The sequence below is a fragment of the Hemiscyllium ocellatum genome, chromosome 5 (genome assembly GCF_020745735.1).
Source record: "Hemiscyllium ocellatum isolate sHemOce1 chromosome 5, sHemOce1.pat.X.cur, whole genome shotgun sequence".
NCBI lineage: Eukaryota > Metazoa > Chordata > Chondrichthyes > Orectolobiformes > Hemiscylliidae > Hemiscyllium > Hemiscyllium ocellatum.
The window spans coordinates 125740111-125766437 of record NC_083405.1 but is presented as its reverse complement, the minus strand read 5'-3'; the positions used below and the strand labels follow the sequence as shown (position 1 = coordinate 125766437).

Below are 26327 nucleotides of genomic sequence, written 5' to 3'. Positions count from 1 at the left end.
TGTGAGTGTGGCGTTGATGATTCGGTGTGTTTTTTCTATTTCTGTGTTTTTGATGATTACAAAGGTGTCATCTACGTATCTGATCCAGAGTTTGGGTTGGATTTGTGGTAGGGCTGTATGTTCTAACCTTTGCATAACTGCCTCTGCTATGAGTCCCGAGATTGGTGATCCCATGGGTGTTCCGTTGATTTGTTCGTATATCTGATTGTTGAATGTAAAGTGTGTGGTGAGGCACAGGTCTAGTAGTTTAAGTATGCCGTCCTTGTTGATAGGTTCGGCCTCCTGTGTTCTGTTATGTATGTCCAGTAGGTGGCTATTGTTTCTCTGGCTAGGGTTTTGTCAATTGATGTGAACAGTGCCGTCACGTCGAATGATACCATGGTTTCTTCTTTGTCTATGTGTGTGTTCCTGATGATGTCCAAGAATTCCTGTGTTGATTGTATGGAGTGTTTGGATCCGCTGACTAGGTGTTTCAGTTTTTGTTGTAGTTCTTTGGCCAGTTTGTATGCTGGTGTCCCTGGTAGTGATACTATGGGTCTGAGTGGGATGTCTGGTTTGTGTACTTTGGGTAGTCCGTAGAATCTGGGGGTGTTGTTGCTTTCAGGTTTCATTCTTTGCTGGTCCGCTTTGGTTATCTGTCCGTTTTTTTGTAGATTCCTTAGTGTGTTGATTATTCTATTGGTGAGTTGTGGTGTGGGGTCGGAATCCTTCATTTGGTAGGTGTTGGTGTCTGCGAGTAGTTGTTGTGCTTTATTGATGTAGTCTGATTTATCTAAGATGACCGTCATTCTGCCTTTATCTGCCGGTAGTATGATTATGTTCTTGTCATTTTTCAGTGCTTTCAGTGCTTCCCTCTCCTTGGTGTTGAGGTTATGTGTATATCGTTTTCTTATCATCATAGGTACGACCGTTTGTCTCGCTGTTTGTTGTGTCTCTTCTGTCTGAAATTGCGCGCCAAAAGTCGTTAATTTTAAAAACCACTAATCAGGAATGGACCCGGACCATAGAACAGGCTATCACTATAGGACAGAACAGGACAACACTTCGCAAAAAAACGGCACTAAAAGAAAAAATGGACAAACTAACCCACAAACAGGAGGACACTACAACACACACCTGGGTTAAAAACCTCTCCCACAGACAGCTCACAGACATGGAAAGAACTATACTGGCCAAGGGACTCAAATACCACTACAGGGATGCCAACACAGCAGACTTCCTAGCAGCACTAGAATACACACTCAGGAACAATGGACTGACAGAGGGAGAATGCCTCATGTTCCACCTCGGGACCCTCCAACCGCATGGATTTCAGCAGTTTCCTCATTTCCCCACCTCCCACCTTATCCCAGATCCAACCTTCCATGTCTGCACCGCCTTCATGACCTGACCTACCTGTCCATCTTCCTTCCCACCTATCCGTTCTGCCCTCTTCTCCAACCTATCACAGTTAACCCACCTCCATCTCCCTATCGCACTCTCAGCTACCTTGCCCCCAGCCCCACCCCCTCCCATTTATCTCACCACCCTCTCAGCTCACAGCCTCATTCCTGATGAAGAGCCTTTGCCTGAAACGTCGATTCTCTTGCTTCTCGGATGCTGCCTTAACTGCTGTGCTTTTCCGGCACCACCCTCTCAACTTTAATCTTCAGCATCTGCAGACCTCACATTCACCCGCTGGGAGAGCTGGTAGAATCAGATGCAATTACAACATTTAAGAACCATTTAGACAGACATATGACCAGGCAAGGATACGGACCATGTGCAGGCAGTTGAGATTAGTTTAGAATGGCATCCTGGCATCATGGTTGACATAGTATTTCATCCTCACTAACACTCAACACTGGAGTCCCCCGGGGGTACATACTACTGTACTCACTGTATACCCATGACTGTGTTGCCAAATACCAGACTAATGCCATTTACAAATTCGCTGATGACACCACCATAGTTGGTTGAATCTCAGATGGCGACGAAACAGACTACAGACGGGAGGTGGAAGATCTGAAAAACGGTGCGCTGAGAACAATGTAGCTCTCAATGCTGGCAAAACCAAGCAACTCATTATTGACTTTCGGCGGGATGCCCCCTACACATTTAACAGCACAAAGGTGGAATGAGTGGAGAGTGTCAAGCTCCTGGGTATGATCATCCATAACAGGCTTTCTTGGACTCTTCATATGGACAGACTGATTACAAAGGCCCAACAACGTCTCTTTTTCCTCAGACAGCTGAGAAAATTTGGCATGATGGTGAATACCCTTGTCAACTTTTATAGGTGCGCCATCGAGAGTATTCTGTCTGGACGTATCACTACCTAGAATGGCAACTGTACCATTCAAGATCGGAGACGGTTACAGCGAATAGTGAACTCAGCTCAGATCATCACAAAGGCCAACCTCCCATCCATTGAATCCATCTACCAGGCCTGCTGTCAAGGAAAGGCCACCAGCATTCTCAAAGATCCATCCCACCTTGGCAATGGTTTTCTACAAACTCTGCCATCGGGGAGAAGGTACAGAAACCTGAACACGTGCACCAGCCAGTTTCAAAACAGTTTCTACCCTACAGTTGTTAGAATACTGAATGGACTCACAAACTCTTTGCATTCGCCTATACCTGTGTTTTGGTTTTTGCCCCTGTTTACATATTATTTCCTTATCTCTGCTATTTAACTATGTGATCTGTCTGTATTGTCGCAAAACAAAGCCTTTCACTGTGTCTCGACAATAAATTCAATTCACAGACATGGTAGGCCTAAGGGCCTGTTCCTGTGCTGTATAGTTCTATGTTCTATGATATGTAATCACTGTTGTGATGTCGGAAATGCAGCAGCCAAACTACTCACAGCTAGCTCCCACAGACAGCAATGTGGCCATGATTGGACAATCACTTTGCATTGATCAAAGGATAAACATTGGCCAGAGCATAATCGTTACCTTCCCTGTTCCTCTTCAGATTAGTACTATGGAATATTTTACATCCACTGATGCAAACAGATCCCATACAGTTTCTTTGCTGATGAAGATTTTAGGAAGGTTGTACTTCTCAGTTGCAGGGCCTAGTTGGTGGCTAGTCAGACCTGTCTCCATTGCAGGTCATGATGAAGATGCAGTTGCCACTGGAGACAAATGAATTTACCCTTCTCCTTCTCTGCCCTTTCGTGCTGGCTTTTTGTTCAGCCTCAAAGGTGTCTATAGCATCCCAATGTGGGATCTCTTGGGATCACAATGTATGGCCTGTGCTACCCAGTGACAATGGCCAATGTAGCACACAGAGGAGGACTTCTTTGTGCAGTTGAAGTTCGAGCATGGGGCTCCTCTGTCCCATTTACAATGATCTGCTGTATGTACAACATGGTCTTGGGCTGACTATTCTTGACCATCTGTACAATGTGAGCCACCTACATGTGGCACTGCAGGAACATGGCCTCACTGCTGGTAATGCTGGTGTTTCCAGGACATCGATGTTTGGGCTATGGTCCTGCTGGCAGATCCTTGAGGAGGCAGTGCAGATGAAAGTGTTCCTGAGGAATACATGTCAATGGACCAGGACTAACTCCTCATCACCAGTCAGAAGGCCAGTGATGACTCCAGCTTTGAATATTTTGAGTTTGATCCATGCTCCGAGGCTATGGTTGGTGACACTCATTTGTAGAGTTTGCCAAATGTGCTGTTTGCTTTTGAGAACTTATTGTCCACTTCCTTGTCTAGAAAGGCCATCAAACAAGATGATGCTCCTCGAGTAAGTAAATTGTGTGACAGCTTCTAGCTCAGTTCCTTCCATGACAAAGTTTGGTGGTCATTATTGTTCTTGGGTGCTGTCTTCGATTTTTTTTCATTTTGACTTTTAGATAAAGAATTGCCTCCTGGTAAAATGTGTCATCATATGTTGCAGCTCGGACTAACTTTACACACAGTCATCAGAGAATGGAAGGTCTTCGATAAGATGTCCCTGCGCCTTCGTGTGAGTCGGAAGAGGTCTGACATTGAAAATACCTCCACCAGTCCAAAAGGCAAAGTCTTTCATCGCCTGTCACTGCTTCATGCTGAAGAAGATAGTGAATAAAGTGAGGACAAGCACAAATCCCTGCTACATGTCGTTAGGAATGCAGAAAGATCCCAAGAAGTCACTGCTGTTCTTGTCTTGTCTGTAGAAGGTGATGTGTGGGATTTTGTTTATTTATTCACTCATGGACTGTGGGCATCATTGGCTGGACTAGCATTTATTGCCCATCCTGTGGTTGCCGTTGAGAAGGTGTTGGTGCGCTGCCTTCTTGAACCACTACAGTCTGTGTGCTGCAGGTGGACCCATAATGCCCTTAAGGAGAGAGTTCCAGAATCTTGACCCCGTGATAGTGAAGGAATGGCGATATATTTCCAAGTCAGGATGGTTAGGAGGGGATCTTGCAGCTGGCTGTGATCCCATATACCTGCTGCCGATGTCCTTCCAGATGGTTGCTCATAGCACTTTTCTCTCTTTGGGCACTTTTCTTGTGTTTGTTATAGAATCATAGAGTCGGTGTACAAATACAAAGAAACTGAAAATAACAGCATGATTAAGCCATTCGGCACTCTGGGCCTGCTCTGCTATTCAATACGATCAAATCTGTCTCTGCTTTTCCGCCACATCCTTTGCTTGCTTTATCCGCAAGTTCTAGAATCAACTCCTTCTTAAAATCATGCAATGGTTTGGCCTTGACTGTTTTCTGTGGTAGTGAATTCCATAGGCTCAACATTGTCTGGGTGAAGCAACTTTGTCTGATCTCAGTCCTAAATGGTTTACCCTGTATCCTTAGACTGTGGCCTCTGGTTCTGGCCACTCTGGTCATTGGGAACATCATTCCTGTCATGTCTGGGCTGCCACAGCTCACTCTGAACCTGCACTGACATGTCTTCTACTATTGTCAGCACAAGCCAATTCAGAATTATCCTAGCCAGAATCTTGCCATCAATGTAAAGTAAGGTGATCCCTGAAGCAATCTAGTCTGGAGGGCAGGGCCACCATGATTCAAAGCTTCAGCAGGAATTCCATCAACTCAAGGTGCTTTGTTATTCTTCAGCTGTTTGATGGAAATCACAGTTCCCTCCAGAGTTGGCCTCCCAATTCCTCTTCAAGAGCCTGATTTTCAGTGAAGTTGATGGCAATATTATACAAAGAAAAATACATTAGATGACCAGGCCCTTCAGCCCACAAAGATTGCGCCGACACATGACACCTGTCTAAAGACCTTTTGCCTCTACACTACTCATATATTCCCCGTCTATTCATGTATCTGTCAAGATATGTTGCAATTGTATCCGCCCTCACCACCTCCGCTGGCAGCGCATTCCGGGCACTAACCAGCTTCCACATCTCCTTTAAACTTATCCCCTTTCACCTTAAAACTAGTCCAATAGTAATTGACATTTCTATCCCACCTGGTCTTTCTCTCCTGAGTGTCCCTCACTCCAGTTGGACCCTGGGCCCTGGGACCGGGCCTGTCTCTCCACTTCCCCCACCCCCACATCTACAAATGTTGTCCCTGCCAACCCTCCTGTCCCCTCCCCCTCCCCTCGTTATACCTAACCTGCTCGCTGGATGGTTTTCCTGCATTCTTGGTGCTGAAGAGTGTTAAGGGGATATTTTACATCCACTCAAACAGTCAATTAAGACCTTACTTTACGATCTCATCCTAAAGGTCAACACCTCTGAGACTGTCACACCCCTCTCACTGACCAAAAGCCAATCTTAACATTTGTCTCAAACCTTTTAATTGGAATTAAGCCCTGGGCTGCATTACTGAGAGGCACAAGCACTACCAATTGATCTAAGTTTGGCACTCAACAGCAGAGACAAAATTAGATGAATATGTGAGGAAGAACAGAGTAGAGAAAATGATGATATAATTTAAAGATAACTTGGAGATGGTAATTCATATTGAGTACAACTACCAGCATGGACGAGTAAAGAAGAGTTGCCTGTATCTGTGCTGTAAATTTAATGCTACATAGAGCTGTACAGCATGGAAATTGGCCCTTGGTCCAACCAGTCCATGCCGACCAGGTATCCTAAACTGATCTGGTCTCATTTGCCAGTATTTGGCCCATATTCCTCTAAACCCTTCCTAAACACATACCCATCCCGATGCCTTTTAAATATTTAATTGTACCAGCCTCCAACACCTCCTCTGGCAGGTCATTTCATACACGCACCACCCTCTGCGTGAAAATGTTGTCCCTTAAGTCCCTTTGAAATCTTTCTCCTCTCATCTTAAACCTATGCCCTTCTAGTTTTGGACTCCACTTGCCTAGGGAAAAGGCCTTAGCTAGGCGGAGATGCTGGAGATTAGAGTCAAGATTAGAGTCGCACAGAAAAGCATAGCAGGTCAGGCAGCATCCGAGGAGCAGGAAAATTGATGTTTTGGGCAAAAGCCTCAATCCTGATGAAAGCCTCATTCCTGAAAAAAGACTTTAGCTACTCACCCTATCCATGCCCCACCTACGATTTTATAAACCTCTAATAGGTCATTTCTCCAGCTCCAATACCTATTCAGCCTTTCCCTTTAACTCAAGCTTTGGCAATATCCTTCTAAATCTTTTCTGAACACTTTTAAGTTTCACAACACCTTTCCTGTAGCAGGGAAATCAGAATTGAACACAGTATTCCAAAAGTGGCCTAATCTTGGCCAAGTTCCCTGTCCAACCTTACACACACATTTTTTTCCAGCAGGCATCACTGGATACCATCAACCAGAGAGGATCCTGGGTTAGTTCTAGGTTAGCCCTCTATCTTCCTCACCCTGCCCTCACCTCAATTCTACCAGGTCAATTCAGCACAGGATGGGTTGCAAAACCAGGGTCACTGGTCGGACTCATAAACTTAAGCAAATTCAACAAGGATTTGTTTTTTGTTTTACATAATCTAAATTTAAACTTATATGTCAAATGAAATACCGGTAGTACATACACCCATTACACTGTCAGGCAATACAGGTTCGAACAGTGATGTGGTTAGAAGCTGACAAACAAGAGTAGCAACTTCAGTGGGAATATTGCAAAGCTTTTCTTTCAGGAAGAGGCACTGAAAAAAAAAGGTTTCACAGAAAGAGGAAGGGATAGCTATAATGAGACCCTATCAATTTGAGGATCTATGACAATTACAGAGTACAGGAGAAAGGAGTTGAAATTACTTTATAAATTACTGGTTAGACCCAGAGGGCAGTTAAGAATCAACCACATTGCTATGGGTCTGGAGCCACATGTAGGCCAGGCCAGGTAAGGATGACAGATTTCCTTCCCTTAAAGACATGAGTGAACCACATGGGTTTTCCCAACAATTTCCAATGGTTTCTCATGGTTGTCATTAGACTCCTAATTTCAAACCCGGGTGATGACAGCATTACAAAGATTTCTGGATTAATAGCCTAGCAATAATGCCACTAATGTGCATTTCAAAGTATACACTTAATTATTTTGGAAATCTTCACTTTGGAAACCTGGCTGCTCTAAGGAGAACAATTCCAACTTCTCTGATCTTTCTACCCATCTAAAGTTTAATTCTAGTAAATCCTAGTTGAACCCCCTCCAAGACCATGTCACTCTTCCTAAAGGATCATGTCCAGAATTGGCCACCATGCCTGACCCATGAGCCTCAACATTCCTGAAGAAGGGCTCATGCCCGAAATGTCGATTCTCCTGCTCCTTGGATGCTGCCTGACATGCTGCACTTTTCCAGCAACACATTTTCAGCTCTGATCTCCAGCATCTGCAGTCCTCACTTTCTCCTAAACAAGACAGCCAACAATATTGGCAAACAACAATGTGGAACAGAAATGGGCAACATTTAGTATCGTGTTCAACAGTGACAACAAAAATATAATCCACTAATAAGCAACAGATGGTGCAGAAAGGGTGCAGAAAAGATTTACAAGGATGTTGCCAATGTTAGAACTATAGGGAGAGGCTGAATAGGCAGGGGCTATTTTCACTGGAACATCAGAGGCTGAAGAGTGACCTTATAAGAGTTTTATAAAATCATGAGGGACATGGATAGGGTGAATAGTTTCCCAGGGTAGGGGAGTCCAAAACTAGAGAGCACAGGTTCGAGGTGAGTTGGGAAAGATTTAAAAGGGAACTAAGGGTCAAGATTTTCACGCAGAGGGTGATGGGTGTATGGAATGAGCTGCCAGAACAACTGGTGGGGGCTGGTACATTTGCAATAATAAAAAGGCATCGTGAATCGAAAAGGTTGAGGAGGGTATGGGTGAAATTCTGGCAAATGGGACTAAATTAATTTAGGTTATCTGGTCAACATGGATAAGTTGAACCAAAGGATCTGTTTCTGTACTGTATAACTTTATGACTCTAAGAGATGCAGAAAGAATGGGCTTGAGAAAGGACCTCCTAATAAATAGTCAGATTCTCTCTTGGATATACACATTTCTTGCAATAGGGACAGGAATAACCAAAGTAGTAATGGTGTAAACCTCAGGGTGGGTTGCTTGTAAGCTGCAGTTTTCAAACTGTAGGTGAAAGTTTAAACAAAATAAAATCCCAGTAATCCCCCACGCCTTCATAGTGATGGAAGTGGTGTTATAAAGTTGAAGGCATGTACTGTACCTTTAAGAGAGAGCAAATGCAGGCACCTGTCATGTGACAGACAGCAGTCACAGTGTGTGCTGAAAAATTGAAAGATGTAACGTATTGTGGTAACCTAGCTATCTTGTTGTTTTCACAGCAGTTCGAATTTAACCAAACAGTTTAAATTATGCCCCAAGATGATAAAACCCAATCAAGTTTGAATTTTACTGTTTTGACAACATTGAACCAATGTTTTTTAGGGTGTAATAAGCAGGCATTTTGGACAATTAGCCAAAGAAAGAGCACCACCTGCCATTTTCAGACAGACTGCCCGAAAACCCCTCTCTAAAAGATATCAGGGAGATCTACAAACAGAGGAGAATTGATACCTAGAGACAGCAGACACTTTCTGGTTTTGAAAATTGATTTGCTGTAAATTTAATAGGGGATCAGTAATTGGATCAGTATATTGTCATGGAGTGGGTGGTAGATAACAAATCTTTAAGAGAAAGGGGGGTTCGAGTCGTAAATAATTGTTTCTTAATGTTCACTTTTGGAGTTAAAGACTAGAATTGTTACTTTTTCTTTAAATAATGGAATTTAGGTAGTTCTCTGTCACTCATACTTCAACAGGTTAGGAGGTGAGGTAAGCTTTTCTGTGTGTTTGGTTTAATTAGCAGAAGGTTTCACTGCCTTGTTGTAATAGTTGTCAATGATGAGTCGAATTCCTGCTATTGGGTGAAATGCAGGCACTCTGATCAGGCATGCTGTCACCCAAACTATGCAGCTATGTGAATGTACCAGAAAGTCACTGTTGCGACTTCTTGGAGTAGAAGTGGACGCAAACATCGTGAATCTCACCAACACCATCACTGAAGGCCTCCAACTTTACTTCAGTTATGAGAATAGGTTGGGACAGTTCTCCTTGGAGAGAAGGTTAACAGGAAGTCTGATAACCATTTTTGAAATCATGGGGGAGCTGTGTAGACTAGAGTCTTAGAGTCTCATGGAGATGTACAGCACGGAAACAAACCCTTCGGTCTGATTCATCCAGGCCCTCTAGTTCTGGATTCTCCAACCCCAGGGAAAAGACTTTGCCTATTTACCCTATCCATGCCCCTCATAATTTTATAAACCTCTATTAGGTCACCCCTCAGCCTCCGACGCTCCAGGGAACACAGCCCCAGCCTGTTCAGCCTCTCCCTATAGCTCAAATCCTCCAACCCAGGCAACATCCTTGTAAATCCATTCTGAATCCTATGGAACCCCACTAATCACGGACCTCCAGCCAGAAAGACACACTTCCACCACTATCCTTTGCCTTCTATGGGCAAGGGGAAAGTGAGGACTGCAGATGCTGGAGCTCAGAGTCAAGAGTGTAGTGCTGGAAAAACACAGCAGGTCAGGCAGCATTCGAGGAGCAGGAGAATCGACATTTTGGGCATAAGGCCTTCATCAGGCATTATTTCTTGATGAAGGGGTCATGCCCGAAACATTGATCCTCCTGCTCCTCAGATGCTCCCTTCTATGGGCAAGCCAATTCTGAATCCAAGTCACCAGTGATTCCATGCATCTTAATCTTCTGGATGAACTTACTATAACAGACATTGTCAAAATTCTTACTAAAATCCACACAGACAACATTTACTGCTCTACCCTCATCGATGATCGACGTCACCTCCTCGACATAACCTGTCCCGCACAAAGCCATGCTGACTGCCCCTAATTAGGCTATGCTTTTCCAAATGTGATTTAGATAAAATTCAGTAAGGCCTTTGAGAAGGTCCGGCAGCATCTCAGGAATAGAGAATTCGACGTTTCGAGCATAAGCCCTTCATCAGGAATAAGAGAGAGAGAGCCAAGCAGGCTAAGATAAAAGGTAGGGAGGAGGGACTGGGGGAGGGGCGATGGAGGTGGGATAGGTGGAAGGAGGTCAAGGTGAGGGTGATCGGCCGGAGTGGGGTGGGGGCGGAGAGGTCAGGAAGAGGATTGCAGGTTAGGAGGGCGGTGCTGAGTTGAGGGAACCGACTGAGACAAGGTGGGGGGAGGGGAAATGAGGAAACTGGAGAAATCTGAATTCATACCTTGTGGTTGGAGGGTTCCCAGGCGGAAGATGAGGCGCTCCTCCTCCAGCCGTCGTGTTGTTGTGTTCTGCCGGTGGAGGAGTCCAAGGACCTGCATGTCCTCGGTGGAGTGGGAGGGAGAGTTAAAGTGTTGGGCCACGGGGTGATTGGGTTGGTTGGTTCGGGCGGCCCAGAGGTGTTCTCTGAAGCGTTCCGCAAGTAAGCGGCCTGTCTCACCAATATAGAGGAGGCCACATCGGGTGCAGCGGATGCAATAGATGATGTGTGTGGAGGTACAGGTGAACTTGTGGCGGATATGGAAGGATCCCTTGGGGCCTTGGAGGGAAGTGAGTGTGGAGGTGTGGGCGCAAGTTTTACATTTCCTGCGGTTGCAGGGGAAGGTGCCGGGGGTGGAGGTTGGGTTGGTGGGGGGTGTGGATCTGACGAGGGAGTCACGAAGGGAGTGGTCCTTGCGGAACGCTGATAGGGGAGGGGAGGGAAATATATCCCTAGTGGTGGGGTCCGTTTGGAGGTGGCGGAAACGGCGGCGGATGATACATTGTATGCGGAGGTTGGTGGGGTGGTAGGTGAGAACCAGTGGGGTTCTGTCTTGGTGGCGGTTGGAGGAGCGGGGCTCAAGGGCGGAGGAGCGGGAAGTGGAGGAGATGCGGTGGAGGGCATCGTCGATCACGTCTCGGGGGAATCTGCGGTCCTTGAAGAAGGAAGCCATCTGGGCTGTGCGGTGTTGGAACTGGTCCTCCTGGGAGCAGATGCGGCGGAGACGAAGGAATTGGGAATATGTGATGGCGTTTTTACAGGGGGCAGGGTGGGAGGAGGTGTAGTCCAGGTAGCTGTGGGAGTCAGTCGGTTTATAATAGATGTCTGTGTTGAGTCGGTCGCCCGAGATAGAAATGGAAAGGTCTAGGAAGGGGAGGGAGGAGTCCGAGACAGTCCAGGTGAATTTCAGGTCGGGATGGAAGGTGTTAGTAAAGTTGATGAACTGTTCAACCTCCTCGTGGGAGCACGAGGCAGCGCCGATACAGTCATCGATGTAGCGGAGGAAAAGGTGGGGGGGTGGTGCCGGTGTAGTTGCGGAAGATGGACTGTTCCACATATCCTACGAAGAGGCAGGCATAGCTGGGGCCCATGCGGGTGCCCATGGCAACTCCTTTAGTTTGGAAGAAGTGGGAGGATTGAAAAGAGAAGTTATTCAGGGTGAGGACCAGTTCAGTCAGTCGAAGGAGGGCACCACCCCCCACCTTTTCCTCCGCTACATCGATGACTGTATCGGCGCTGCCTCGTGCTCCCACGAGGAGGTTGAACAGTTCATCAACTTTACTAACACCTTCCATTCCGACCTGAAATTCACCTGGACTGTCTCGGACTCCTCCCTCCCCTTCCTAGACCTTTCCATTTCTATCTCGGGCGACCGACTCAACACAGACATCTATTATAAACCGACTGACTCCCACAGCTACCTGGACTACACCTCCTCCCACCCTGCCCCCTGTAAAAACGCCATCCCATACTCCTAATTCCTTCGTCTCCGACGCATCTGCTTCCAGGAGGACCAATTCCAACACCGCACAGCCCAGATGGCCTCCTTCTTCAAGGACCGCAGATTCCTCCCAGACGTGATCGACGATGCCCTCCACCGCATCTCCTCCACTTCCCGCTCCTCCGCCCTTGAGCCCCGCTCCTCCAACCGCCACCAAGACAGAACCCCACTGGTTCTCACCTACCACCCCACCAACCTCCGCATACAACGTATCATCCGCCGCCATTTCCGCCACCTCCAAACGGACCCCACCAACAGGGATATATTTCCCTCCCCTCCCCTATCAGCGTTCCGCAAGGACCACTCCCTTCGTGACTCCCTCGTCAGATCCACACCCCCCACCAACCCAACCTCCACCCCCGGCACCTTCCCCTGCAACCGCAGGAAATGTAAAACTTGCGCCCACACCTCCACACTCACTTCCCTCCAAGGCCCCAAGGGATCCTTCCATATCCGCCACAAGTTCACCTGTACCTCCACACACATCATCTATTGCATCCGCTGCACCCGATGTGGCCTCCTCTATATTGGTGAGACAGGCCGCTTACTTGCGGAACGCTTCAGAGAACACCTCTGGGCCGCCCGAACCAACCAACCCAATCACCCCGTGGCCCAACACTTTAACTCTCCCTCCCACTCCACCGAGGACATGCAGGTCCTTGGACTCCTCCACCGGCAGAACACAACAACACGACGGCTGGAGGAGGAGCGCCTCATCTTCCGCCTGGGAACCCTCCAACCACAAGGTATGAATTCAGATTTCTCCAGTTTCCTCATTTCCCCTCCCCCCACCTTGTCTCAGTCGGTTCCCTCAACTCAGCACCGCCCTCCTAACCTGCAATCCTCTTCCTGACCTCTCCGCCCCCACCCCACTCCGGCCTATCACCCTCACCTTGACCTCCTTCCACCTATCCCACCTCCATCGCCCCTCCCCCTAGTCCCTCCTCCCTACCTTTTATCTTAGCCTGCTTGGCTCTCTCTCTCTTATTCCTGATGAAGGGCTTATGCTCGAAACGTCGAATTCTCTATTCCTGAGATGCTGCCTAGCCTGCTGTGCTTTGACCAGCAACACATTTGCAGCTGTGATCTCCAGCATCTGCAGACCTCATTTTTTACTTTGAGAAGGTCCCACATGGAAGGCTGCTGCAAAGGAGCCTGTGGGATGCAAGGCAAGTTGGCAAACTGGATCCAAAATTGGCTTACAAGTAGGAGGCAAAGGATGATGGTAGGGGTAGGGTTGTTTTGTAATCGGAAGCCTGTGAGCAGTGGCGTACCACACGGATCTGTGCTGGGAGCCTTGCTGTTTGTTATGTACATTAACAACTTGGATGTGAACGTAGGATGTAGAATTAGTAAGCTTGCAGATGATACAAAAATTGGTGGTGTTGCTGATAGTGAGGAGGATGGTCTCAGGTTACAGTCTGATACTGAGCAGCTGGCAAATTGGGCAGCGCAATGGCCAATGGAATTTAATCCTGATAAATGTGAGGTGATGCATTTTGGGAGGTCTAATAAGGGAAGGACATACACAGTGAATGGTAGGTCCCTAGGAAGTACTGAGAAACAAAGGATCCTTGGTGTTCAAGTCCATAGAATTCTGAAGGTGTCATACAGAGTGCTTGCCTTTATTTCCCAGAGAGTAAAGTATTTAGCAGGGAACTTTACAGAGCATTGGTTAAGCCACAGATGGAATGCTGTGTGCAATTCTAGTTGTCACACTATCAGAAGGATGTGATTGAACTGGAGAGGGTGCAGAGAAGATCACCAGGACGGTGCCTGAGACGGAAAGTCTCGGTTATGAGGACAGACTGAATTGACTGGGTTATTTTTCTTGGAGCTGAAGAGGCTATGGTGTATCTGACTGAATCATACAAAATTATATGAGGCATAGACAAAGCAGATTGTGAGAACCTTTTCCCCATGGCAGAAGGCTGGGACTGTTTTCCAGGAGCATCGGAGGTTGAGGGGTGACCTCATAGAGGTTTATAAAATCATGAGGAGCATGGATAGAGTGAATAGATACAGTCTTTTTCCCAGGGTATGGGAGTCCAAAAATTGACAGCATGGGTTCAAGGTGAGAGGGGTAAGATTCAAAAGGTTCTTAAAGGACAACTTTATCTTGTAGAAGGTGTTGCATGTATGTAATGAGCTGCCAAATGAAGTGGCAGAGGTTGGTACAGTTACAACATTTAAATGGCATCTGGAATGGTATATTAATAGGAAGGGTTTCGAGGGATATGGCCAAAAGCTGGCAAATGGGACTAGATTAATTTAGGATATCTGGTTGGCATGGATTGATTGGACCAAAGGTACTGTTTCCATGCTGTACATCTCTATGACTCTATGTGTCTAAGATCAGAGGACATAAGTTAAAGTGAGGAGTAAGTGGAAATTTTTTCACCAAGACAGTAGTGCAAATATAGAGCGTGCTGCCTGAGAGGGTGTATTTAAGAAACATCTGGACTAGCACTTAAAATGTCAGGAAGTGTAAGACTGTGGACCAAGTGCTGATAAATGGGATTAGTGTAGTTTGATGTTTGTTGGCTGAAGGGCCTGTTTCTAAGCTGTAAGACTCTATGACTGTGACTTACTCTGACTTGAGCTGAAAATGTGTTGCTGGTCAAAGCACAGCAGGCCAGGCAGCATCTCAGGAATAGGGAATTCGACGTTTCAAGCATAAGCCCTTCATCAGGAATGAGAGAGAGTAGCCAAGCAGGCTAAGATAAAAGGTAGGGAGGAGGGACTTGGGAGAGGGGCGATGGAGGTGGGCTAGGTGGAAGGAGGTCAAGGTGAGGGTGATAGGCCGGAGTGGGGTGGGGGGCGGAGAGGTCAGGAAGGAGATTGCAGGTTAGGAGGGCGGTGCTGAGTTGAGGGAACCGACTGAGACAGGGTGGGGGGAGGGGAAATGAGGAAACTGGAGAAATCTGAATTCATACCTTGTGGTTGGAGGGTTCCCAGGCGGAAGATGAGGCGCTCCTCCTCCAGCCGTCGTGTTGTTACGTTCTGCCGGTGGAGGAGTCCAAGGACCTGCATGTCCTCGGTGGAGTGGGAGGGAGAGTTAAAGTGTTGGGCCACGGGGTGGTTGGGTTGGTTGGTCCGGGCGGCCCAGAGGTGTTCTCTGAAGCGTTCCGCAAGTAAGCGGCCTGTCTCCCCAATATAGAGGAGGCCACATCGGGTGCAGCGGATGCAATAGATGATGTGTGTGGAGGTACAGGTGAACTTGTGGCGGATGCGGAAGGCTTCAGAGAACACCTCTGGGCCGCCCGGACCAACCAACCCAACCACCCCGTGGCTCAACACTTTAACTCTCCCTCCCACTCCACCGAGGACATGCAGGTCTTGGACTCCTCCACCGGCAGAACATAACAACACGACGGCTGGAGGAGGAGCGCCTCATCTTCCGCCTGGGAACCCTCCAACCACAAGGTATGAATTCAGATTTCTCCAGTTTCCTCATTTCCCCTCCCCCCACCTTGTCTCAGTCGGTTCCCTCAACTCAGCACCGCCCTCCTAACCTGCAATCTCCTTCCTGACCTCTCCGCCCCCCCACCCCACTCCGGCCTATCACCCTCACCTTGACCTCCTTCCACCTATCCCACCTCCATCGACCCTCCCCCAAGTCCCTCCTCCCTACCTTTTATCTTAGCCTGCTTGGCTACTCTCTCTCATTCCTGATGAAGGGCTTATGCTCGAAACGTCGAATTCCCTATTCCTGAGATGCTGCCTGGCCTGCTGTGCTTTGACCAGCAACACATTTTCAGCTGTGTGATCGCCAGCATCTGCAGACCTCATTTTTTACTCTGACTTGAGCATAACGAGAAAACTTTATGTTGTATATTGAAGCCACTCAGGTCTGCCACTGGTCTGTATGCTTGCTTGTGAGACTCACTTCACCCGCTGAGCTCAGTGCTGCTGACAGAACTGGTCCAAGCCTGTCTCGTACACTACACACTGGAACTCTCATATCCATGTCTTCCTGGGTTTTTTCCCCCATATGTATCACATTGACAAACTACAAGCAGAAAGCGTTGGACTTATTCAGTCAGTGCCAGGCCAGCATTTATTGCCCAGGCAACTACATCACTGTGGGCCTGGAGTCGCAAGAGTCCAGTGCGGATACATTCCTAAGTGATATCGGAATGGAAACATTAACTGTTTCTCTCTCTCCACATGGCCTGCCAGACCTGCTGAGTCTCTCTGGCTTTTTCTTTGTGTTTGACTCAGATTTCCAGCACCCACAATGTCTCTCTTCAGACCAGAACATACTGTACAGCAAACATTTTGCAGATGCTTAGCATTTTAATTTTGATTTTGCTTTAATTTCAGGTTCCCATTATATTGATGTGGTGTGATGGCTTGGGGAGGGGTGTGTGTGTGTGTGTGTGTGTGAAAGACACTGACTCAGAGAGACACTGTCCCCAGGTGAGGAGGGCCTCACCTGCTGGCCCCGCCCACACTTCCGCCCGGCGCCGGACAGGAAGTGACGTCGCGGTGTCAACATGCAAAATGGCGGCCCATCATCGGCAGAACACCGCGGCCCGGAGGAAAGTCCAGGTGAGGGATCCGCTCGACCGCCCCAGCCTTGGAGCCCGCTCCCTGCTCTCCCCCTGACCGGAGCCTCCAGCTTCCTCACCTCCCGCTCCCCGAGGCCTCTCCACGGCCTCGCTCAAATCCCGCGCCTGCAGCCGCTACACAGGGGTGGGGTGGCGTGGGGAGGGAGAGGGAGAGGGAGAGGGAGAGGGAGAGGAGGAGAGAGGAGGGGGAGGAGGAGGGAGAGGGGGAGGGGGAGGAGGAAGAAGAAGAAGACGAAGAAGGGGAGAAGGGGGGTAGGAGGAGGGAGAAGAGGGGAGGGAGGGGAGGGAGGAGAGGGAGAAGAGGGGAGGGAGGAGAGGGAGAAGAGGGGAGGGAGGAGAGCGCCAGAGAGGGGAGGGAGGAGAGGGAGAAGAGGGGAGGGAGGAGAGGGAGAAGAGGGGAGGGAGGAGAGGGAGAAGAGGGGAGGGAGGAGAGGGAGAAGAGGGGAGGGAGGAGAGGGAGAAGAGGGGAGGGAGGAGAGGGAGGAGGGAGAAGAGGAGAGGGTGAGGAGGAGGAGGAGGAGAAGAAGGAGGTGGGGGGAGAAGAAGGTGAAGGGGGGAGGGACAAGAATGGCGAGAGGAGAAGGAGAGGGGAGAAGTGGTGAAGGTGGTAGCAGAGGGAAAGGAGTAGTGGGGAGGGTGCGGAATGGTTGGGAGGAGAAGAAGCGGGAAAGGGGGGGCTTGGTGAGGGAAAAGGAAGTTGGGGTGGGGGGGGGGAGTCAGAAGAGAAGGAAAGGAGAGTGGGGTCAGGAAGTGGCTGGACCAGGCTGATAAGGGAAAGGGGATTGGGAGAGCGATGGTTGGGGCAGGAGAAGTGGACGAGGAGACAGAATGGGGAGAGGTTGTGGTGAACAGAGCAGCGAGTCTTGGGACAGGGAAGAGGAGAATTTGTGGGGTTTGTTGTGGCTGGGGAGAGGGGTTCACTGCCTGTGATAGGACCCTCTTCCTGAACCCCTCTTCTGCTGCGTTCAGTTCACAACATTCTAGTTCTTAAGGATACTGATCTTTTCTACCTGAAGTTTTGCACCCGAGAGCTATCAGTGATTAAAATAAGCGAAGAGCTGACAATGCTAGAGATTGGAGGGATATGGACTGGGTGCTGGCAGGTGGGACTAGATTGGCTTGGGATATCTGGTTGGCGTGGATGAGTTGGGTCTGTTTCCATGCTGTATGTCTGTGACTCTGTTTGAAACAAAAAAAAAACACATCACTGGAGAAACCTCCAAATTGCTGGAGAAACTTGGCAGGTAGCATCTGTGTGGAGAAAACTAAATTAATGTGTTGAGTTGTTTGACTGTCCTGATCTAGAGCTGCTTGGGAGCTGTTTCACTGGCTTCAGCTCCATCTGCTATATGTCTTGTCAATTTAATTTTGTTTGTTGTCTCCTTTATGATCTGTGCCGCAGTGGTTTGTTGGGGACTTTGAAGTAGGGAGGGAAGAGGCTCCACTGTTGCAGAAACGCACTAGCATAGCTCAAGGTGGGTCAAATGGCCTGTCTGTGTGCTGCAAGTTCACTTCAGACTTTTTAAATTTTATGCCTGCACAATGATTGTAGTCTATGTCAGTGTCCCCATCAGCAACAGTGCTGGAGCTGTTCCCTCATTTTGATGTTCTTTTGCTCAGAGTCCCTGATTTCACAACTCAAGTTGTGTACTTTAAGGGTAAGTGATTACCTTCTGCAAGTTTCATGAGCAAAACACCATTCTTCGCAGTTTGTGGATTTTTCATATGTATTTTGTGTTTTGAAAAGATCCAACACCCCCTTTGTAAAAGGGCAGAATAATTTAATGTTTGAATAACTGAATGGCCTGATTTAAAATGGAATTGTAAATTGTACATTCTTTGGTTAAATGGGGCCTTTATTTAGACTGTGTGGAATATGTCAAAATGTGGCTGCATCTTGGAAGGGAAATTTGTACAAACATTTGAAACGTAGTGCATGGCAATGGGGAAAAGGTGACACACAGATAAGCAACAAATTGCTGTTGAAAAGCACAAGTGGGCACTTTGGAAGTTATAGGACTTCTGCTGTGATATAAACATCGACGGTTCTATGAAAGCCACAAGATAGAAATATTTTCTGAAGTTTGTGCAATGATGCTTAGGTAACTGGTCTCCTATAACTGAATGTTTTAACCCATCAGCGGTTAGTATTTTGGTTTGCTTTTCTTTCTGTTTATCTGTTGATGTAAACCTAGTTGGTTTTGTAATAAACTGGAGAACGTCCTCTAGGTTCTAATGACATTTATAAACCGTTGAGCTCTTGTCAAGTGTTTTGTGAATTTGTCAGTAGCACTTTTTTGTGAGCTGATCAATGTTGCACACTGAAATATATTAAAACAAGGAAGCGGTTAGAAATCACTGGGGTATTGTGCTGGTCAGTTCTAAATACCACGTTTTGAGAAGGGTGTCGTAAAGGACTATGCAGAAGTCTTCAGAGATTGCTACGAAGGCTGAAGGCATCAATTATGCTGAATGATTCAAGAAGCTGATAAAATATTAACTGCTGAGGAGGTTTGATGGTTTGTGTGAAAAGAGAAATAGTCAATGTTTTATTCTGGACTTTCTTCTTCAGAAGGGTCCCCAACCTGAACTGTAACTTTTTTTTGTCTTTTCTCCGACTCATAGACTTGCTGAATATTGCCAGAGTTTTATTTTTATTTCAGCTTTCAGTACATGCAGTATTTTACCCGTTAAAGAAGCTGTGATTTTTCTCAGCCTAGAGAGTTGACAGCTACTAAGCTGTTCAAGAGTGTAAAGATTTTGGATAGAGCAGGTAAGAATCATTTTCTTAGTGTGTAGGTTTGCTCGCTGAGCTGTAGGTTTGATATCCAGACGTTTCATTACCTGGCTAGGTAACATCATCAGTGGCGACCTCGAAGTGAAGTGAAGCTGTCGTCTCCTGCTTTCTATTTATACCTTTCTCCTGGATGGGGTTCTTGGGGTTTGTGGTGATGTCATTTCCTGTTTGTTTTCTGAGGGGTTGTTAGATGGTATCTAGATCTATGTGTTTGTTTATGGCGTTGTGGTTGGAGTGCCAGGCCTCTAGGAATTCTCTGGCATGTCTTTGCTTAGCCTGTCCCAGGATAGATGTGTTGTCCCAGTCGAAATGGTGGTTTATTTCATCCGTGTGTAGGGTTTCGAGGGAGAGAGGGTCGTGTCTTTTTGTGGCTAGCCGATGTTCATGTACCCTGGTGGCTAACTTTCTTCCTGTTTGTCCTACGTAGTGTTTGTGGCAATCCTTGCATGGAATTTTATAGATGACGTTGGTTTTGTCCATGGGCTGTACTGGGTCTTTTAAGTTTGTTAGTTTTTGTTTGAGAATGTTGGTGCTACAACGCCATAAACAAACACACAGATCTAGATGCTATCTATCAACCCCTCAGAAAATGAACAGGAAATGACATCACCACAAACCCCAAGAACCCCATCCGGGAGAAAGATATAAATAGAAAGCAGGAGACAGCAGCTTCGCTTCACTTGAAGGTCGCCACTGATGATGTTATCTAGCCAGGTAATGAAACCTCTGGATATCAAACCTACAGCTCAGTGAGCAAACCTACTCCCTAAACCTCAACCTGAGCTACAAACCTTCACAAACTTTGCAATCGTTTCCTTAGCTAGACAATGGGTAATCTAGACCATAGGTTTAAAACAACAGTCAAGAAGAAAAATGAGAAATATTTTTACGTGTGGTTGTAAAATCCTGTTTGATAGGGTGGTGGAATGAGATTTCATAGACAGTCAAATCAAAAATTTAAAATACAAATTCTGAATCTGAAATAGAAGCAGAAAATGCCAGAGAAACTCAGCAGGTCTGGTAGCATCTGTGGAGAGTAACAGGGTCAAAGCTAAGTCCAATATGACTGAATCATTTTTGATTCAAAGCATAATTGTATTTTTGTTCTCTCCATAGATGCTGTGAGTCCTGAGTTACCCCCAACATTTTGTTTTTATTTTGAAAAGCAGTTTGGACATGAATTTGTAGGATACTTAATTATGGGAAGTTGATGAAAAGGCAGAGTTGTGTGACTAAATTGGACAGGTCTTTCAAAAAAAAAGACCTAATTGACCACCTTTTGTGCTGTCATATTCCTTGGTTTTGTGGTATGTAATCAGTGCATTTTCTATGGAGTATGACAACTTTGGATGTTGTCATATATCTAGTTGTGGCCTCTGCTGTGTGGTTTGCATTTTAACATAGAACATAGAACATAGAACGATACAGCGCAGTACAGGCCCTTCGGCCCTCGATGTTGCGCCGACCGAGTCCTACCTAACCTATACTAGCCCAATAACTTCCAAATGCCTATCCAATGCCTGCTTAAATGAACATAAAGAAGGAGAGTTCACCACAGATACGGGCAGGGCATTCCATGAACTCACAACCCGCTGTGTGAAGAATCTACCCCTAACATCTGTCCTATACCTACCACCCCTTAATTTAAAGCTATGTCCCCTAGTAACACCTGACTCCATTAGCGGTAAAAGGTTCTCAGTGTCGACCCTATCTAAACCCCTAATCATCTTATACACTTCTATCAGATCTCCCCTAAACCTTCTCTTCTCCAATGAGAACAGCCCCAAGTGCCTCAGCCTTTCCTCATACGATCTTCCTACCATTCCAGGCAACATCCTGGTAAACCTCCTCTGCACTCGTTCTAAAGCTTCCACATCCTTCCTATAGTATGGCGACCAAAACTGCACACAATACTCCAGATGAGGCCTCACCAGAGTCTTATACAACTGCAACATGACCTCAGGACTCCGGAACTCAATTCCTCTGCCAATAAAGCCCAGTACACCATATGCCTTCCTCACAGCACTATTTACCTGGGTGGCAACTTTCAGAGATCTGTGTACATAGACACCAAGATCCCTCTGCTCATCTACACTACCAAGTAGCCTACCATTAGCCCAGTAATCCATCATCTTGTTATTCCTACCAAAGTGAACGACTTCGCACTTAGCTACATTGAATTCCATTTGCCACATTTCCGCCCAGCTCTGCAACTTATCTATATCCCGCTGTAACCTACCACTTCCTTCCTCACTATCCACAACTCCACCGACTTTCGTGTCATCCGCAAACTTGCTTACCCAGCTTTCAAGTCCTTCCTCTAGATCATTTATAAAGATAACAAAAAGCAATGGTCCCAAAACAGATCCTTGTGGTACACCGCTAGTAACTGCGCTCCAAGATGAACATAATCCATCAACTACTACCCTCTGTCTCCTTCCAGCCAGCCAATTCCTAATCCAAACCTCTAATGTATCCTCAATGCCATACCTCCGAAGTTTTAGCATTAGCCTACCATGGGGAACCTTATCGAACGCCTTACTAAAATCCATATACACAACATCTACTGCTTTACCCTCATCCACTTCCTTAGTCACCTTCTCAAAGAACTCAATAAGGTTTGTGAGGCACGACCTGCCCTTCACAAAACCATGCTGGCTATCCCTGATCACGTTATTCCTACCCAGATGTTCATAAATCTTATCCCTTACCATTCTCTCTAAGACTTTGCCCACCACTGAAGTCAGACTCACTGGCCTATAGTTACTAGGGCTATCCCTACTCCCTTTCTTGAACAATGGGACCACATTCGCTATCCTCCAGTCCTCTGGTACTATTCCCGTTGACAATGACGACATAAAAATCCAGGCCAATGGCTCTGCTATCTCCTCCCTAGCTTCCCATAGGATCCTGGGAACATGTAGAGATTTAGGTCCTGTCATAATAGCTGACACTGAATTTGAAACAGTTTGTGATAGGAAATGTTTTATCTACTGTTGGTGGCAAATGCTGTAAATCGATCCTGAAAACAGCCTTTGTAGTACCTTACTTCCCATGACATTGTGTATCACCTTGTGTGTGCGCGCTGCTCTGATCAGAGTAGTCAGAATGCAACACGATCAATCCAAAATGTGCTAACTGACTTTGCTATATTTGTCTGAACCTGAAGGCTGCAATTATACCCAAATTGTGAGAAATAACATTGCTATTTTCGTATTAAGTTTCCAGTGAGCATTTCAGCACCTGGTTACACATTTTGATGTGACAATGAAAAAAAAAATGATATTTTGCAGTGTCATAAAGATTTTTACACAGTACTAAAGATTACAGTTGGGAGAACAGTTCAACTGGTATACCCAAGAGCTGTAGGTATATTGTAATGTTTTGTCTTTCTGAAGTGATTTATTAACTTGCCTAATTCATGTAAAGACATGCTATCTTGATTTTTTTTTAGAAATGCGATTGTGATAAATTCTGTTGTAGAATGTAATCAATTGGAATTTAAAGTTTTGTATGTTTAGTTTGAATTGCTAAAATATAATTGTTAATCAGTTGAGGTGGGAATGATTATTTGGAACCCTCATGTGGCTGATTTGCTAAATATGGGGTAACTAAATTGCTGGCCCTTCTGTTATATGCTCTGTGTACTAGCATGGAATTTCTCAGAGTTGAATGTTCAAATTAAAAGCATGAGTAGATCACTTGGCGCCTCAGGGCCGCTCTGTGAATCAGTAAGACAGTGGCTGATCTGATTACTCTAACTTTTTACCCCCTTGCTTCTCAAGAATCTGTATAACTCTGCTGTAATATTCAAGGACAGTGCTTCCACTACCTTTTGTAAGAGAATTCTAAAGACTTGACCTTCTTGGAGAAAACATTTTATCTGTTCTGTCTTAAATGGGTGACACTTTAATTTTTTGAAAATGTTAAGTTCTAGATTTTCCCACAAGAGACAACATCCTTTCCATGTCCACCTGTCAAGACCACTCAGGACTTTAACAGGCAACTAAATTGAACTGAAAATGTTCTAAACTAGAAACGTAAATCTAACCTATCCAACTATCTTCACTTGTAAAAGCTGTACTGTGTGAGAAGTATGTTGGAATGTACAGTTATTGAGTTAATGTAACTGGGTCCCGAACGGAGCAATTGGACCACGTTTTCCCACCTGATTCAGAGGTTGATTAGAAAATATCTATAAAGTTAAATGTTCTTGTTGCTGTAAGCAGCTTGGATATGGATACATCAATTGTTAAGGATAATCCTTAAGCACTTGGTACTTTAAAAAAATGTTAATTGACATGGTACAACATTAGTTTTATTTTGCTTTATTTTTATTTTATCTCGACTCTCTGCAAAATTGTGGGAGAAGGGAATGAGAAATTACTGCATTTCATGAAGATTTTCTACAGCGTGATAGTCACACAGCATGGAAACAGGCCCTTCAGTCTGACGAGTCCACGCTGGCCATGTTCCAAGACTATTGCCATCTGTCCACGTTTGTCCCATATCCTTCTCAACCTTTCCTATTCACATAATTATTCAAATGCCTTTTAAACAGTGTAACTGTGTCCTGCATCCACCACTTCCTCTGGCAGTTCAATCCACATACGAACCACTCTGTTTCTTTTAAAAAAAAAGCTGTCTCTTTTGTCCTTTTTCAAACCTTTGTGTTCTCACCTTAATGTGATCCCTTGTTTTGAACCACTTCCTCAGTGGAAAGACCTTTTGTGAGTCATCTATGCCTCTCATGATTTTATAAATCTCCATAAGGTCACCCCTCAACTTCCTACAATCCAGTGAAAAAAGTCCTAGCCTCTGCAGCCTCCTCTTATAACTCAAACCCTCCAATCCCGGAAACGTCCTGAGGAATCCTTTCTGAACTCTCTCCAGTTTAATAATATCCTTCCTACAATAGGTTGACCAGATCAGCACACAGTATTCCAGAAAAGGCCTCACCAACGATCTGAACAACCTCAACATTGATGTCCCAACCCCCCAGACTCAGTTTGAACAATGAAAGCAAGCATGCTAGATGCCACCTTAACCACCTGTTTACCTGTGAAACAAATTCCAAAGAATTATGTACCTGAACCCCTAGGTATCTCTATTCTAAAACATTAACCAGGGTCCACCCATTAATTATATAAGTCATGCCCTTGTTTGTTTGACTACAGTGCAGTACCTTGCATTTAACCAAATCAAACTCCATCTCTCATTCCTCAGCCCATTGACCCAATTGATCGAGATCTCATCATCATCTTAGATAACCTTCTTCACTGTCCACGACACACCAATTTTGATGGAGGGCGTCGATGTTTGTAGATGTGGTGCCAATCAAGCAGACTGCTTTGTCCTGGATGGTGTTGAGCTCCTTGTGCAGCTCCAACATCTATCCAGGCAAGTGGGGAGTATTCCAACACATTCCTGACAGGCTTTGGGGGTGAGGAGGTAAGTTACATGCCACAGTATTCCTAGCCTCTGACCCTGCTCTTATAGCCACTGTAATTATGTGCGAGTCCAGTTGAGTTTCTAGTCAATGGTAACCCCCCAGGATGTTGATAGTGAGGAATTTAGTAATGGTAACACCAATGTATGTCAAGAGGCAATGGTTAGATTGTCTGCCTGGTCTGTCTAAGGTGATGGTCATTGTTGCCTGCCATTTGTGTGGTGCAAATGTTAAAATTGTCACTTGTCCTCGCCTCCTGCTCCTCAACCCCCCCCACCCGCCCCCTCAACCTTGCCCTCCACCACCACCTCCTCAACACCCCCCCCCCCCGCACCACCACCACCTCAATCCCCCCCGCACCACTTCCTTTCCTCAATCGCCCCTCCCCCGCACCACCAGCTCTCCTCAACCACCCCCCTGCACCACCAGCTCTCCTCAACCACCCCCCTGCACCACCACCTCTCCTCAACCACCCCCCTGCACCACCACCTCTCCTCAATCCGCCACCCCGCACACCTCCTCTCCTCAACCACCCCCCCGCACCACCACCTCTCCTCAACCTCCCCCGCACCACCATCTCTCCTCACCCCCCGCCCGCACCACCTCCTCTCCTCATCCCCCCCGCCCGCACCACCTCCTCTCCTCACCCCCCCGCCCGCACCACCACCTCTCCTCACCCCCCCGCCCGCACCACCACCTCTCCTCACCCCCCCGCCCGCACCACCACCTCTCCTCACCCCCCCGCCTGCACCACCTCCTCTCCTCACCCCCCCGCCTGCACCACCACCTCTCCTCACCCCCCGCCCGCACCACCACCTCTCCTCACCCCCCCGCCTGCACCACCTCCTCTCCTCACCCCCCCGCCCACACCACCATCTCTCCTCAATCCGCCAACACGCACCATCTCCTCTCCTCAATCCGCGCCACCCACCCTCACCACCACCCCTCCTCACCCCCCGCCCGCACCACCTCCTCTCCTCAACCCACCCCCGCACCACTTCCTCTCCTCACCCCCCCGCCCGCACCACCATCTCTCCTCACCCCCCCGCCCGCACCACCATCTCTCTTCACCCCCCACCCCCGCACCACCTCCTTTCCTCAACCCCCCGCCCCGCACCACCTTCTCTCCCTCGATCACCGCCCGCACCACCTCCTCTCCCTCGATCACCCCCCTCACCACCTCCACCTCTCCCTCGATCACCCCCCGCCCGCATCACCTCCTCTCCCTCGATCACCCCCCTCACCACCACCACCACCACCACCACCACCTCCCTCGATCGCCCCCCTCACCACCTCCTCTCCCTCGATCACCGCCCGCACCACCT

General features: G+C 47.1%; 1 protein-coding gene across 1 annotated transcript in view; it reads left to right on the top strand.

Moving 5' to 3' along the window:
* Positions 1 to 16662: 16662 nt before the first annotated feature.
* LOC132816158 (WD repeat-containing protein 48) overlaps positions 16663 to 26327 on the top strand; it is a 127497-nt gene continuing 117832 nt past the window's right edge. Inside the window, exon 1 of the mRNA XM_060825641.1 lies at positions 16663 to 16736. Within this exon, the coding sequence (XP_060681624.1) occupies positions 16689 to 16736 (48 nt within the window). The 5' untranslated portion in view covers positions 16663 to 16688. The remainder of the gene's footprint in view (positions 16737 to 26327) is intronic.